Here is a 16714-nt window from a genome sequence, read left to right on the forward strand (position 1 = left end):
TCGCACCCACGGACAGTGACACGGCTTTATGGATTTAAAATCTGGCCGTATTTTGTTGCTGCCGCAGACCCGCAATATGTCAATTCAAACTCCACGCGGATAACACCCAGGCCAGCACTTGACGCCGAGATGCTGGATCTGTGAGGTCGCAGAGCTAATCACTGTGCCACCAGAGGCGTAGTTAGGGTTTTTAGTGCCCGGGGACAACTGAAGATTTCGCGCCCCCTCCTGTTTGCCAAAATGCAATGGGGAACATCAATTCGGCACCCCCTGGATGCTGCGCCCAGGGACAGATGTCCCCCCCTTGCCCCCCCCCCCTAACTACGCCACTGTGTGCCACCATGCTGTCTAATTCTCATCCCTTGATACGAGAGAGCAACAAAAGCAAACAATCGGAGTGATGCATATGGAGGCATTCATTTTGATTTTCAGAAGGCCTTTGATAAGACACCACGTGAGAGGTTGGGCGTCAAACTAAAAGAAGTGGGGGGTTCAGGGTGTGGCGTGTAGGTGGTCTAAACATGGGAACAAAAGGGTTATGACCTCACGGAGACTGGCACGGCTCTCTGGATTTTTTAGAAACTGGCCACTGTTTTGCAGCCGAGGACCCGCTACACCACAGAACCATAATGTGTAAAGAGTCACGCGTCTACGGTCCCGATTGTGACATCGAGCTGTGCGTTGGTACTGCATCAGTACAGCAGTGGAGACTCAACCCGCCTTCCTTACCGTATTTATGTTGTCGCTTTTGGCATTTGTATGTTTCTATTACATATAACAAGGAAAAACGTGCGTTTTTGGCTCATTTTTCTGAGTGTAAACATAACCCTAAGGAGGTTAAAGGAAGGGCGGCGCAGTGGGTAGCGCTGCTGCCTCGCAGTTAGGAGAACCGGGATCTCCCCATGTCTGCGTGGGTTTCCTCCCACAGTCCAAAGACATGCAGGTTAGGTGCATTGGCGATTCTAAATTGTCCCTAGTGTGTGCTTGTGCTTGTGTGTGTGCCCTGTGGTGGGCAGGCACCCTGCCCGGGGTTTGTTTCCTGCCTTGCGCCCTGTGTTGGCTGGGATTGGCTCCAGCAGACCCCCGTGACCCTGTAGTTAGGATATAGCGGGTTGGATAATGGACGGATGGATGTTAAAGGAAATGGTGATGTGCCAGAGTGGGAAACACTCCACTGGCTCAAGTTTTATGGAGCATCAAATTTGACATTAAAAAAACCAATTACATTCACAAGGTAAAACATCAACTGTTTTTGGAATTGGGGGCATGCTGTGACCATCTGGGTAGTTCGCTATTTCAGTTTCCTGAACAGCTGTACCATCATGGTGACCCATTAATGCAACATATCCAAAAAGAAGACAAAACCAGTTCTTGTTTCTGAAGTCCAATTGTCGTATTCTGAATAACACAACGGCCCAATGTAGGCAGTGGGTATATATGAAATATTTTATTTTAGATCAAAATTTAGGCCACGAGGGGCACGAAAAAGTAGAAAGTGGTTACCCGACTCCGAATTCACAAAAATCGTCGTCAAGGCCGGCTGCCTACAATTCTGGCAAGCAAGGCGGCTTAGAAAAAGAACAGACATACTGGAGCGCGATTAGCGGAGCACAAAGTGACAGCAGATGTCTCACTAGCGGTGGCATCTGTGCTGAGGCTGGCATAGAACTCAAAGGGACACATGCTGATGGTGGCGGCCGACTCTGGACTGCTGTATTATTTGTATGGTTAAAAAAAATAGAAAAAAAAAGTCTGGGACAGCTATAATCGTTTGGGCCGAAAGCAAACAAGCCCCATGGATGGAACATCAGAATGTGAGAAAGTGTGTGGGGAGAACACGATATTCAGGCCTGGAAGGTCCAAAAGGGCGATGTGCGGTGAGGTTCAAATGAAATCAAATGAAGTTTCTCCGATGTTGCCTTTAATTAGTTGTGTTAGAGAATTAAAGGAGTGGATGAATGAGAACTACTTGTCTTTAAACACAGATAAAACAGAGATGTTAATTCTGTCATCATTTAACTCAGTTGGAATCCCCATTAATTTTACTGAATCAGCCCACAATCTAGGAGTTATCTTTGACTCTAGCATGTCATTTAAAGCGCATATTACAAAGTTGTCCAAATCATGTTTCTTCCATCTTAAAAATGTTGGGAAATTAAGGCGCTTTCTAAATAAACAGGATTCTGAGAAAATAATTCATGCATTTATCTCTAGTAGGATTGACTACTGCAATGCGGTGTTCACTGGATGTTCAAACTGTTCTTTATACAGCCTCCAGTTAATCCAAAATGCGGCTGTAAGAATTATTACAAGAACTAGAAAATACGAACACATCACTCCAGTTCTTAAATCCTTACACTGGCTCCCGGTTAAGTTTAGGGCAGATTTCAAAATCCTCCTTTTAACATATAAAGCATTAAATGGCGGTCTGTTATAATCATCAACATTAAAAGAAATAAACATTTGAAATACATCAGTGTGTGTGTAATGAATAAATCTAATAACAAGTTTCACTTTTTGAATGGAATTACTGAAATAAATCAACTTTGTCATGATATTCTAATTTTATGACCAGCACCTGTGTATGTATGTATGTATATATATATATATATATATATATATATATATATATATATATATATATAGAGAGAGAGAGAGAGAGAGAGAGAGAGAGAGAGAGAGAGAGAGAGAGAGAGATGTTACTGTTACTTTTATGTTGAATTACAGTAGTCACCAGTTCATTCACCCGTCGTTAGGGTAGCTCCCACGTTTCCAGGGGCGTGCCCTCAGAGGTCAGCAGCTATGGTGGGTTTAAAGGTATTGGGAAGGTTCACTTCCTTATTCGAGTTGGCAGATTCCAAAACACGTGTTTGTCGATCGCAGTTTCTGCTCGTGTTATAATTTCTGACTTTGAAATTTGTCTTAAACGTTGGCTTCAGCAGCAGTGCAACTCCATTTTCGTGTTTTTCGACTTGCCTTTCGACGACAGCTTTTCCGTCCTTTTTTTTTCCGCTAAGTAGTCCTCTCATTTGCTAACTAAGCAGGGGTAAGGTTAAACCCCGTGTCTGGCGGGTGAGTGAGGAGAGCCCCACCCCCTCGGCCTGCTGCGTCTCTCAAATACATCGGTACCACAACTGAACTAAGATACTTAGTGCGATGAGAGAAGTTGCAAAATCAACTGGAATGTTCAGGCAAATTCTAGAAAAAACACCCGATCTAAATCTGTTAGGTAGTTCTCTTGTGAAAAGCTGACAGACAGACAGACAGACAGACAGACAGACAGACAGACAGACAGACAGACAGACGTTGGATTTTATAAATAGAGAGATGGATTTTTTAATGTCCACTTATTGCACCTGCTTTTATGGATTTTTTCTTTATTAACCTTGAAGCACTGCACTATGGACACCATTTTGGTTTTGTTAGGTTTTTGTTTTTAATAAAAGCACTTGGACACTTTGACGCTGTCCCCTTGCTACAAGTGTGATTTGTCCCCATCTGCCAGTTCACCCGGTTACATTACCAATGGTGTTGGGTTGAAAAGGTTCCCAAAACGAGAACAGGGAGCATTGGAGCGGGACCCGCACCGTCACAGTCACCTCCCCAGTTCTTTTATGATTTATGATTAACTGGGCTATCGTTTTACTTGAGCTCTGCGCTTGTCACATAGACGCCATCACGAGAATGCACAGCCAGTTACAAAACAGAACGGCTTGCTTTATCCCAACAGACACACTTGAAAATATTTTCCCTGACAGCTCATAAATCGTTAAATTGGAGCAAAATACACCTTCAGAAATGCACGGCAAAGCTTGACGCGGATCCACAAAAACAGTTCAGGAAGGAGCTTAGGAGGCGTCACTTGTGACACAAATCATCGCTAACTCAGTCTGCTAGGAATAAAACAAACTTAGAGCACAGCATGAAAGAGAAATCAGGAAGGCTAACCGTACTGCAGATCTTTTCAGGGTGTTTTGTTTTCTGCAGGGAATGCGAGTGAGGAGTACATCAGGTAAGCTGATTTGGGTTTTTATCTCCATTAAAATGAAGTTTCGGATTTGAAAATGTCTTTGTTTATCGTGGCACAGGAAAACAGACACGTGTTGAAAGTTCATGTGATGTACAAGTAAGAATTTCCCCATCCTCTGTACGTGTGGCATTACTCATGTTACGACTTGGGTCAATCCTCGAGTTCTTAAGGCCAGCTTTGTGGTGTCCTATGTCACCTCCTCAGTCTGTCACTAAGGACGAGAAAAGTGCCACTGCTATGGAAAACAATCCTGCATTGTTCCTGTCCCAAAGGAAGGCAGGCGCCCCTTTACCTAATGACTACAGACCAGTGGCACTTACTGTACGTCTCACATCATGAGGACCTTTGAGAGGCCGGTCCTGGACTATAGAGGAGTCCCCTTGGGGTAGACCACCTGGACCCACTACAGTACAGTTTCCCAATCAGACAAAGATTGTAATGGAAGATGTACATAATTATCTAGCTGCTCCACCAGGCTTATTCTCATCTGGACAAAGCTGGCAGCACTGTGAGGGTTACTGTAAGTTCTTTGATTTCTCCAGTGCCTTCAATGCCATCCTGCCATCCCTCAGTCTACGGAGAATGGACTATCAGGCAGACAACAGTTTGTGAAGATTAAGGAGTGGAGCTCCACACGGAACTGGCCCGTCTCCTTTTCACTTCACACCTCACACTAGAAGTATAACAGCAGGTGACGTCACTCGCAGAAACTCTCAGATGAGTCTACACTTATGGGGTACATTGATAAGGGGGATGAGACAGAGGAAAGGAGTCAGGGGAGAACTTTGTATCTTAATGCAGATAGAACTGTCTACACGGTGAGGGTTACGTTCTTCGATTTCTCCAGTGCCCATAAAAAACCTCACACTGGTTCCATTCCATCTGAGCTTGTGTGGTGCTGAGGTGTCACCCATTGCATGGCTACACTCGGGTCCCAATCTGGGATCCTGAATTGGTTTGTCATGTGGTGGGTGCAGCAATGCGCTGGATCAGCACGTGATCCTAACCCTCTAACCTAACCTTCAATACCCTCCAGCCATCTCTGTCAATTCAGAGATATGCAGGTGGATAAGCCTGTGGTGTCCTGGATGATGGACCATCTGTCAGACAGACCACAATTTGTGACACTCTGGGACTGTGCGAGGAACACTGGGGTACCACATGGACCAAGCCTGTCACCTTTATTCTTCACCCTGTACACCTCAGACTAGAAATATAACAGCAGGTCAGGTCACTTTTAGAAATTCTCAGATGATTCTGCACTTATGGGGTACATTGATAAAGGGGATAGGACAGAGGAGAGGAGTCCGGAGGAGAACTTTGTATCTTAATGCAGACAGAATTGTCTACACTGTGAGGATTACGTTCTTTGATTTCTCCAGTGCCTTCAATGCCATCCAGCCATCTCTGACAACTCAGATATATGTAGGTGGATGAGGCTGTGGTGTTCTGATGATGAACTATCTCTTGGGAAGACCACAATTTGTGAGACTCCAGGACTGTGTGAGGAACACTGGGGCACCACATGGACCAGGCCTGTCACCTTTACTCTTCACCCTGTACACCTCAGACTAGAAATATAACAGCAGGTCAGGTCACTTGTTAAAAATTCTCAGATGATTCTGCACTGATGGGGTACATTGATAAGGGGGACGAGACAGAGGAGAGGAGTCAGGGGGAGAACTTTGTCTCTCAGATAGAATTGTCTACAGGGTGAGGATTATGTTCTTTGGTTTCTCCAGTGCTTTTCAATGCCATCCAGCTATCTCTGAGTCTACGAGAATGGACTGTCAGGCAGACAACAATTTGTGAAGCTTAAGGAGTGTGTCACTGATGTGAATGTGAGCAGCACTGGAGCTCCACGAGGAACAGGCCCGTCTCCTTTTCAGTTAGAAATACAACAGCAGATCAGGTCCCTTGCAGAAATTCTCAGATGATTCTGCACTGATGGGGTGTATTGATAAGGGGGATAGGACAGAAGAGAGGAGTCAGGGGGAGAACTTTGTATCTTAATGCAAATCGAATTGTCCACACTGTGAGGGTTACGTTCTTTATAATTCTTTCATTCTTTACATCTCCAGTGCTTTCAGTGCCATCCAGCCATCTCTGAGTCTACGGAGAATGGACTGTCAGGCAGACAACAGTTTGTGAAGCTTAAGGAGTGTGTCACTGATGTGATTGTGAGCAGCACTGGAGCTCCACATGGAACAGGCCCGTCTCCTTTTCTCTTCACACCTCAGACTAAAAGTGTAACAGCAAGTCAGGTCACTCACAGTAATTCCTTGACAGTTCTGCACTAGTGGAGTATTATGGACGAGGGGGATTGAGAGAGTATAGGATTCGGGTGGTGAACTTGATGCAGAAAGAATTGTCTGCAACTTAAACACCAGGAAGGAACTGCTTATTGACCTCAGCCATACCATGGAGCCTCTATGTCTGGTCACAATTCAAGGAGAGGATGTGGAGGTGGTGGCACTCCAACGAGTACTCAGGGGTCCACATCAATGCCAGGCTGGATTCCAGAAGGGCAGAGCAGGCTCTTTTTTCTTAGGAGACTACATTTCTTTAATGTGAGAAGTGACATCCTTCACATCTTCTATAACTCAGTGATGGCCAGTGTGGTGTGCTGGGCCGGTAATATCACGTCAAGAGAGGACAACCGAATTAACAAACTGAAGGGCAAAGCTCAGTTATGGGATGCACTCTGGATCCTTGGAGGTCGTAGTGAAGGAAAGAATTAAAAACAAAATGGAGTGCCAATATGAACAATGCTGCACATCCTCTCTGTGACACACCAACACCGAGGACTTTCAGCCAATGAATTGTTCAGCAGAACTGGGGCTTGTCAAGCATTTGAAAAAGTAAAAGCGTTACCTGCTTGGCCAGGGCTTTAGCCAAATCTTTGGTTGTCTCCGTCTTCCCAGTTCCTGCTGGGCCTTCTGGTGCACCTCCAAGGTTCAGCTTCAGAGCTCCCATCAGTGTCCTAAAAAAGCATAAATAGGGGTTAAGACAACAAGCTTCAGTGTTACCCCGTCCACTTGTTAGAGGGTGAGGTTGGGGCAGGACAGGACAAGCAGGCACAGTACAGTACTTTATATGAAACATGGTGTCAAACGGTGGAAAGACGTTTCCTCCACTTCCTCTAAGTCAGGGATCTCAAACTCCGGTCCTGGTAGGTGCCCCAAGAGACAGGACCACCCACTAATCACCACCAGAAACTGCCCTTCGTGCTCTGAGTCTGGTGGGACTCCCACAGTTCCTGGCGGTTCACTGGGAATGCGCTTTGGAGTTGGTGATTTTATTTGTATTTTGCTCTGCCTGTGCCATTTGTAGTTTTTGGTTTTTAACCCTCCTCGTGTTTTTGTTGACCCCTCTATTTGGATTCTGATGTGGGATTTTGTCCACCTTGGATTGTCTTTGCCCGCAGCTCCTTTATGCCTTTGTACTCTTCAGACCTTTACAGTATAATGGATCATTTTGTGAGAGTAAAACATTTTATTTTATAAGGATTCTGCGTTTAGCCTCTCTAATAGCCAGGATGTTGACAATAAACCCCCTCTAGTGGGTGTTATTGGAATTGTTTTTGGAACTGTTGGGACTCTTTAGTGCTTTGGGACTCCATGGAATAACAAAAAAAACAAAAACTTGTTTAATTAAACTGTTATGATGTCCAACTTTAATGGGTTTGGTAATACATTCCGGTGCAGTTCCTATAAATCTCCACAGGGAGTTCAGATATGAGTTTGATTTGTCCACAATCCGTTTCTAGAAAGTTCATTATTTCCTCTCGTTTAGTCACAACAGCATTTTTTTTTTTTGTTTCCATTGTGGGTGTCGCTATGTTAAGTTTTGTTTTCACTGTCTCCATGGAGATCTTTCCCAGAATTCCTTGGGGTGGGCTCATCTGTGACTTGAAACTGGCGACGAAACAAAAGGTTACCCAGGCGGGACGGATAAACCGCGTGTCGCTGCTCTAAAAGATCTTTATTTAGCCTGTTTTTTTTTTTCGAATTCCCTTATTGTTTTTGACTCTGACTTTTCCCATCGTGTTTTGGCTTCGACGAAAAATCTCCTCGACGGCCCACTTTGAGCTTTAGCCTGCCATTCGACTTACGATTCATTTTCATTTCCATTGTACTGTCCCTCCTGAGTCACTATAAATATCGTAATGAAAGGCGTCAGTGAACGACTAGTGAGCTTCATGGGACAGACGCATGATAGGTGTAGCCATAAATGAACAATGGCAATGGGCACGAGGGGACAGCGCTAACTGCCATGCAGACAATCCTCAAAATGACAAACTGCATTCGGATATTGGAAGCAGTGTGCCACTTCTCCAGAAAACTGGGCACAACTAAGGATCAGAGGACACCAAGTAGTTCAATAAATTCATCCGAGTTGATCTGTCAGTTTCGTTGAAAGTCTGATTATTATCCGGGCTGTATTTTGTCCTGGAGTCCCAAAAATCACACAAGTCCCAATAGATTCCCAAACCGCTTATAAAAATGCCCACTAGAGGGGGATATCATTGTCAAACCCCGGCTAGTAATAAGGGCATCTTTATAAAATAGTAGCTGTGTAAGCCCATGCTGTAAAAAGATGGGGTTCCTATAAACTATGGATTCTGGCACTTCAATCAATCAATCAATTGCATCGGTTTCTCTTTCCTCGGTGCTCACCTCGCCTGTGTATTAGCGGCTAAGCGAGTTTCTCTTTTGTCAGTGTTTTCGCTTTCTTTGAGCTTCATGCTGTGGCCTCGCACGTCCGGGCTGGACAGACAGACAGACACACACACACTTCCACACGTAGACGTTTATATATAAGAAAAGGATTCTTCACCAACAACGAAGCTCCATGGAGGACAGGAGTAGCTCAAAAACAAAAAGGCAATCCAAAGCAAACAAAGTCCCAATACAGCAATCTGGAAACGTAGTTAAACACGGAGCATGAAGGTCAAAATTCCAAAAAAAAATACTAAAGGCACAAGCGGAGCAAAAACACAAATTACAGCCAAACACAAGTCATCTCTCTGACTCCAGGACACATTGCACCAAAAACTGCCTCCTTTGATTTATTTGTATGCGTTACTACTGCTGAAGTCAAATCCCGGCTAGTAATCAGGGGGTCTTTATAAAATACTAGCTGTGTAAGTCTGTGCAGTAAAAAGCCGGGCTCCTAGAAACTATGGATTCTGGCACTTCAATCAATCAATCGCATCAGTGGTGCATTAGCGGCTAAGTGAGTTTCTCTTTCCTTTTTTTAGTGATTGGCAAAAAATGATATAATGAGGTTATTAGAAATAAACTTTATGCATTAGGATTAAAAGTCAAGACAGAGGTAAAGAATTTAGGGGTAACTATTGACTCGGACCAGAATTTTAAATCACATATTAATCAGATTACTAGGACAGCATTTTTTCACTTAAGAAATATAACAAAAGTTAGACCTCTTATAACATTGCAAGATGCTGAAAAATGAATTCAGGCTTTTGTTTTCAGTCGGCTAGATTACTGTAACGCACTCCTCTCAGGACCACCCAATAAAGACATCAATCGATTGCAACGAGTGCAGAATGGAGCGGCCAGAATTTTAACTGTCCATCCATCCATCCATTGTCTTCCGCTTATCCAAGGTCGGGTCGCGGGGGCAGCAGCTTGAGCAGAGATGCCCAGACTTCCCTCTCCCCGGCCACTTCTTCTAGCTCTTCCGGGAGAATCCCAAGGCGTTCCCAGGCCAGTCGAGAGACATAGTCCCTCCAACGTGTCCTGGGTCTTCCCCAGGGCCTCCTCCCGGTTAGACGTGCCCGGAACACCTCACCAGGGAGGCGTCCAGGAGGCATCCTGATCAGATGCCCGAGCCACCTCATCTGACTCCTCTCGATGCGGAGGAGCAGCGGCTCTACTCTGAGCTCCTCTCGGATGACTGAGCTTCTCACCTTATCTTTAAGGGAAAGCCCAGACACCCTGCGGAGGAAACTCATTTCAGCCGCTTGTATTCGCGATCTCGTTCTTTCGGTCACTACCCATAGCTCATGACCATAGGTGAGGGTAGGAACATAGATCGACTGGTAAACTGAGAGCTTCGCCTTGCGGCTCAGCTCCTTTTTCACCATGACAGACCGATGCAGCGCCCGCATTACTGCGGATGAGGCACCGATCCGCCTGTCGATCTCACGCTCTATTCTTCTCTCACTCGTGAACAAGACCCCGAGATACTTGAACTCCTCCACTTGGGGCAGGATCTCGCTACCAACCCTGAGAGTGCACTCCACCCTTTTCCGGCTGAGGACCATGGTCTCGGATTTGGAGGAGCTGATTCTCATCCCAGCCGCTTCACACTCGGCTGCGAACTGATCCAGAGAGAGCTGAAGATCACGGCCTGATGAAGCAAACAGGACAACATCATCTGCAAAAAGCAGTGACCCAATCCTGAGCCCACCAAACCGGACCCCCTCAACGCCCTGGCTGCGCCCAGAAATTCTGTCCATAAAAGTTATGAACAGAATCGGTGACAAAGGGCAGCCCTGGCGGAGTCCAACTCTCACTGGAAATGGGTTTGACTTACTGCCGGCAATGCGGACCAGGCTCTGGCAACGATCGTACAGGGACCGAACAGCCCTTATCAAGGGGGCCGGTACCCCCCACAGGATTCCCCGAGGGACACGGTCGAATGCCTTTTCCAAGTCCACAAAACACATGTAGACTGGTTGGGCAAACTCCCATGCACCCTCCAGGACCCTGCTAAGGGTGTAGAGCTGGTCCACTGTTCCGCGACCAGGACGAAAACCACACTGTTCCTCCTGAATCCGAGGCTCGACTATCCGACGGACCCTCCTCTCCAGGACCCCTGAATAGACTTTTCCAGGGAGGCTGAGGAGTGTGATCCCTCTGTAGTTGGAACACACCCTCCGATCCCCCTTCTTAAAGAGGGGGACCACCACCCCGGTCTGCCAATCTTAACTGAGAAAAGAAAATCTGAGCACATCACCCCAGTCTTAGCGTCACTACACTGGTTACCTGCGCCATTTAGAATTGACTTTAAAATCCTGCTGATGGTTTACAAAGCCTTCAATCATCTCGACTCCATCTTATATCTCAGAATGTCTGTCACCTTACACTCCAAATCGTAACCTTAGATCTTCAAATGAGGGTGTGCTTAGAATTCCAAGAGCTAAACTTTAAAGAAGTGGTGAGGCGGCCTTCTGCTGTTAGGCACCTCAAATCTGGAACAGCTGACTGATAGAAATTCACCAGGCTGATACGGTGGAGCACTTTAAAAAACTGCTGAAAACACATTACTGTAACATGGCTTTCTCAGAGCTTCATTTTAGTTTAATCCTGATATTCTGTATATGTATTTAATTATCATTATTATTCATGGTGGCTCCAAAATCCGTACTAAGCCCCTACTCTCTCTTTTGTTCTTTTTCCGGTTTTCTGTGGTGGTGATCTGTGCCACCACCACCTAATCAGAGCACCGTGATGTCTCTCCATTGATGGATTAAAGGCCAGAAGTCCACATGACCGTCATCATCAAGTTCTTCCATGTGAACCGAGTACCATGAGGACTGATTGAGGTCATTGATGTTAGGTAGAATGCCAAGAAGGGGCTGGGTGGTCTCGTGACCTCGGAACCCCTGAAGATTTTATTTTTTTTCTCCAGCCATCTGGAGTTCTTCTTTTTCTTTTTTCTGTCCTCCCTGGCCATCGTACTTTACTTTTATTCTATGTTAATTATTATTGCCTAATTTTATTTTCTAATTTATTTTGTCTTTTTTCTCTTTCTTCATCCTGTAAAGCACTTTGAGCTCCATCATTTGTTTGAAAATGTGCTCTAGAAATAAATGTTGTTGTTGTTCCTTGGAAGTTTCGTTTTGTCGATGTGCTCGTCCCCCTTGTGTATTAGCGGCTAAGCGAGTTTCTCTTTCCTCTGTGGTTTCGTTTTGCCGATGTTCTCGCCCCCCTTGTGTATTAGCGGCTAAGCGAGGTTCTCCTTCATTGAAGGTTTCGTTTTGTCAATGTGATCGCCTCGCTTGTGTATCAGCGGCTAAGCGAGATTCTCTTTCATTGAGGGTTGCGTTTTGCTGATGTTCTCGCCCCCCTTGTGTATTAGCGGCTAAGCGAGGTTCTCTTTCATTGAAGGTTTCGTTTTGTCGATGTGATCGCCTCGCTTGTGTATCAGCGGCTAAGCGAGTCTCACAGTCTGCTGCTGAATGACTCTCAGTATCGTACTTTGGCCGTTTTGACTTTTATTAACAAACCTGCAGAGTGGCAATGAGGCAAGCATTGGCAGCCCAGATATGAAATATCAAAACCTTGCCCTTGGAAATAATTTTATCACAGTGAGCCAGGTTTAAACTTTAATTTCATCTGTTGAGCGCACAAATGTACATCCAGCTCCATGTCCTCGGAGACTTAAAGATCAACAGGCGAGCTGTTGAGAATCTGAAGGAACATTTTAGAGGCCATAAATTGTTTATCAGCTACATTATACATCCCGTAATGGCTTCCCATCAGTTACAACTCACCTTGTTATCACGGGCGGCTCAGTTCTGCTTCAAGGCCCTGAAATAATCCTCCTATATAATTAATCTGGCGTGAACATCAACACTTTTTTCAACTGGAGTCGAACGTGCAAAGAAAATCAATGAATAGAAGAAACCCCATGAAAATGTTCCATGTGTGCAATTTTCCATGCTGTACTCTCGTAGATGCTGCTTAAGCTGAGCAATAACAAGGGCATTTTGTGATTCTACGATTTCCTATTCACAGCTAGAGAAGTAATTATTAGCCAAGGCGTATTTACTTCAACACATTCAATTCAAAAATGAAATTTAGAATAAATCTTGCAGTGAAAACATTCATCTCTGCCACGCTGGATGCTCTGCCAGGCGGTTTGAAACAGTAATGGGATTGAAAAGTGGAGAGAACTCCCTGCTGGCCCCTGGAAAAAAAATATATTTTAGGGCAATTGTGTAGTCGGGAGGAGGTTTGAAAGGTTCAAGATACTCTCAGAATGAAAAGTGAAGAAGAAACATTCAGGTGTAGGATTTAACGTAAGATGGAGGGCTCCAAAGGTGGATAGAAGACTCCGATATGGTGTGGGACCAAGCGACGAGAGATCAAAGACCCGCCGAGAACAAGACGGGAGCCAAAGTCAAAAACGTAGAAGAACAACAGCCACAATTTCTCAGCTTTCTTGCCCTATCAAGCATTAACACAAATACCGTCCTTAAAGAATGAATGCTGACGGCTGCACACCGCTATATTTTATAAGGAGAACAAGACTGTTAGGGGACAAACGAGTTGTCCGAGGATCACTGTGAGTAGCAGAGGCCCAGGAGATGGGAGTCTGGTCACATTCATTCATTTCTTGTGAGCTCTTTACAGATTTGATGTATCCGGCAAGAGTTTTCAAGGTTAAAGATTACATTTATGGTGTTTAGTTTGCCCTTAGCCTGGAAAGTATCATGAATGAAATGTATCATTCTGGAGTATGTGAATTTCCCCTTGGGATTAATAAAGTATCTATCTATCTATCTATCTATAGTCATGTAGGCACCCCTGGAATTTTCCCTGAAAATGCACCATTTCTCCCAGAATATTATTGCAATTACAAATGTTTTGGTATCCACATGTTTATTTCCTTTATGTACATTGGAACAACACAAAAAACAGAGGAAAAAAGCCAAATCTGACATCATGTCACACAGAACTCCAAAAATGGGCACTGACAAAATTATTGGCACCCTTTCAAAATTGTGTGTAAATCGTTTTATTTCAAGCATATGATGCTCGTTTGAACTCACCTGTGGCAAGAAACAGGTGCTGGCAATATAGCAATCACAGCTGAAGCCAGTTAAAATGGAGAAAAGTTGACTCAACCTTTCTGTTGTGTGTCTGAGTGTGCCACACTAAGCATGGAGAACAGAAAGAAGAGCAGAGAATTGTCTGAGGACTTGAGAACAAAAATTGTGGAAAAATATCAACAATCTCAAGGCTACAAGTCCATCTCCAGAGATCTTCATGTTCCTTTGTCCACTGTGCACAACATAATCAAGAAGTTCACAACACCTGGCACTGTAGCTAATCTCCCTGGACGTGGACGGAAGAGAAAAATTGATAAAAGACTGCAACGAAGGATAGTCCAAATGGTGGATAAACAACCCAATCAACTTCAAAACATATTCAAGCTGTTCTGCAGACTCAGAGTACAACAGTGTCAGCTCGAACTATCCGTCGACGAAATGAAACGCTATGGCAGGAGAGCCAGGAGGACCCCACTGCTGACACAGAAACATAAAAAAGCCAGACTGGAGTTTGCCAAAATGTACTTGAGGAAGCCAAAATCCTTCTGGGCAAACGTCTTGTGGACAGACGAGACCAAGGTAGAGCTTTTTAGTAAAGCTCATCATTCTACTGTTTACAGAAAACGGAATGAGGCCTACGAAGAAAAGAACACAGTACCTACAGTCAAACATGGTGGAGGTTCTAAGATGTTTTGGGGATGTTTTGCTGCCTCTGGCACTGGATGCCTTGACTGTGTGCAAAGCATCATGAAATCTGAAGACTATCAAAAGATATTGGGGTGCAGTGTAGGGCCCTGTGTCAGAAAGCTGGGTCTGTGTCAGAGGTCCATGGGTGTTCCAGCAGGACAATGACCCCAAACATACCTCTAAAAGCACTCAGAAATGGTTGAAGACAAAGTGCTGGAGAGTTCTGAAGTGGCCAGCAATGAGTCTGGATCTAAATCTGATTGAACACTTATGGAGAGATCTCAAAATTGCTGTTGGGAGAAGGTGCCCTTCAAATCTGAGAAACCTTGAGCAGTTTGCAAAAGAAGAGTGGTCGGAAATTCCAGTTGAGAGGTGTAACAAGTTTATTGATGGTTAGAGGAAGCTCTTGATTTCAGTTATTTTTTCCCAAAGGGCGTGCAACCAAATATTAAGTAGAGGGTGCCAATAATTTTGTCCAGCCCGGTTTTTGAGTCTTGTGTGACATGATGTCAGATTTGGCTTTTTTTCTCTGTTTTTTTTGTGTTGTTCCAATGCACATAAAGGAAATAAACGTGTAGATACCAAAACATTTGTAATTGCAAAAATTCTCTGGGAGAAATGGTGCATTTTCATGGAAAATTCCAGGGGTGCCGATAATTTCGGCCATTACTGTATCTATCTATCTGTCTGTCTAGCCTCGGAGAGGAGAGAGAGAGAGGTTGGGAGCGTGCGCTGATTACACCCACCCACCACACGGCAAACCACATGGATTGAGATCCGACTGCAGCTGTGTAATGGGTGACACCTCAGCACCATACTGGAACAGTGGGAGGTTTTTTTTTTTTTTTTATAGTGGCTGGAGTGCCAGTCCTCCCACCAACCCCTGGGTTTTCCCTGCAAGTTGGAGGACCTGTTTGCAGGGCTGGAGGAAGGATAACGTCATACCCAGGATGGAGCAATTGCAGGTTAAGGGCATTGCTCAGGGGCCCTATTGCCGTTTATGGGATTTGAACCAGCAACCTTCCGATTGTTGGCACAGATCCGTCGCCTCAGAGCCACCACTCTGCTTCACTTCATTCAGCCGGATGTATAATACATTCTGTACGTCTGGAGACAACTGTGGGTGGATTTCGCTTAAAAGTGGCTGGGGAACAATTAGCTCTTTGAGGGCTGAATATCCATCCATCCATTCACCCATTATCCAACCTGCTATATCCTAACTACAGGGTCACGGGGGTCTGCTGGAGCCAATCCCAGCCGACACAGGGCGCAAGGCAGGAAACAAACCCTGGGCAGGGCGCCATCCCACCGCAGGGCACACCAAGCACACACTAGGGACAATTAAGCATTGCCAATGCACCTGACCTGCATGTCTTTGGACTGTGGAAGGAAACCCACACAGACACAAGGAGAACATGTAAACTCCGAGGGCTGAATATTTTAATTCTATAAAAAAAATCCTGGGACGAGACGAGATCTTCTCAGAAAGACACTTTGAAGTCCTGCGAGATGAGACTTTACAACCTTTGGAAGCAAGACCCGTGAGATGGTCACTTTTGCACGTCACGCCCTACTTACAAACAATTTAAAACAAGATCACGGACATCTAACCTCTCAGTTGATGGAATGCTTTTGGCAGACACACTTCATGTGCTCCCAGCTCTTAAAAATTGTAAACATTCTGGATGACACGTCAACAACTAAGCAAAGAACAAAGAGCAGCTATGTGCAAATTCTGAAAATAAGGAAAGTAATAATCAGCCCGGACCAAGCGGTATTGAAAACCTCATAGGTCCAATCGGGGTCAGAAATAAAAGACTTCATAAAGACGTTCAAAAACGTTGGCACGATACACATGCAGAGCAAGTTACAGATTATGAAAGTACGAAAATTTCAAAGTATCAAAAGAAATGAAAGTAAAGATCACATTAGCGCAAACAAATGGAAATTATTACTCGGTGAAATAACGGAACAGCAAAAAGAGATCGAATATATGGACATAGGTGACATGGCAGAAGTATGTAGCTATTGTTTGGCTTTAAAGTTTAAGTCGGAGACTTGTAGATCGTCTAATTCATGCTGCCATCAGGGAAAAGTAGTGCTTCTACCCAATGACGAGGCCTATCTGCGAGAATTAAAAGATTTGTCGTTTGGTGAAAGTGAAATCCACAAACACTACAGGCAAACTA

General features: G+C 44.7%; 1 protein-coding gene across 1 annotated transcript in view; it reads right to left on the bottom strand.

The window, feature by feature from the left end:
- The window catches only part of dnah3 (dynein axonemal heavy chain 3), a 287745-nt gene that overhangs the window by 101526 nt on the left and 169505 nt on the right, over positions 1-16714 (bottom strand). Inside the window, exon 29 of the mRNA XM_051933798.1 lies at positions 6905-7013. Within this exon, the coding sequence (XP_051789758.1) occupies positions 6905-7013 (109 nt within the window). The remainder of the gene's footprint in view (positions 1-6904; positions 7014-16714) is intronic.

The sequence above is a fragment of the Erpetoichthys calabaricus genome, chromosome 11 (genome assembly GCF_900747795.2).
Source record: "Erpetoichthys calabaricus chromosome 11, fErpCal1.3, whole genome shotgun sequence".
In the NCBI taxonomy this organism is placed as follows: Eukaryota; Metazoa; Chordata; class Cladistia; order Polypteriformes; family Polypteridae; genus Erpetoichthys; species Erpetoichthys calabaricus.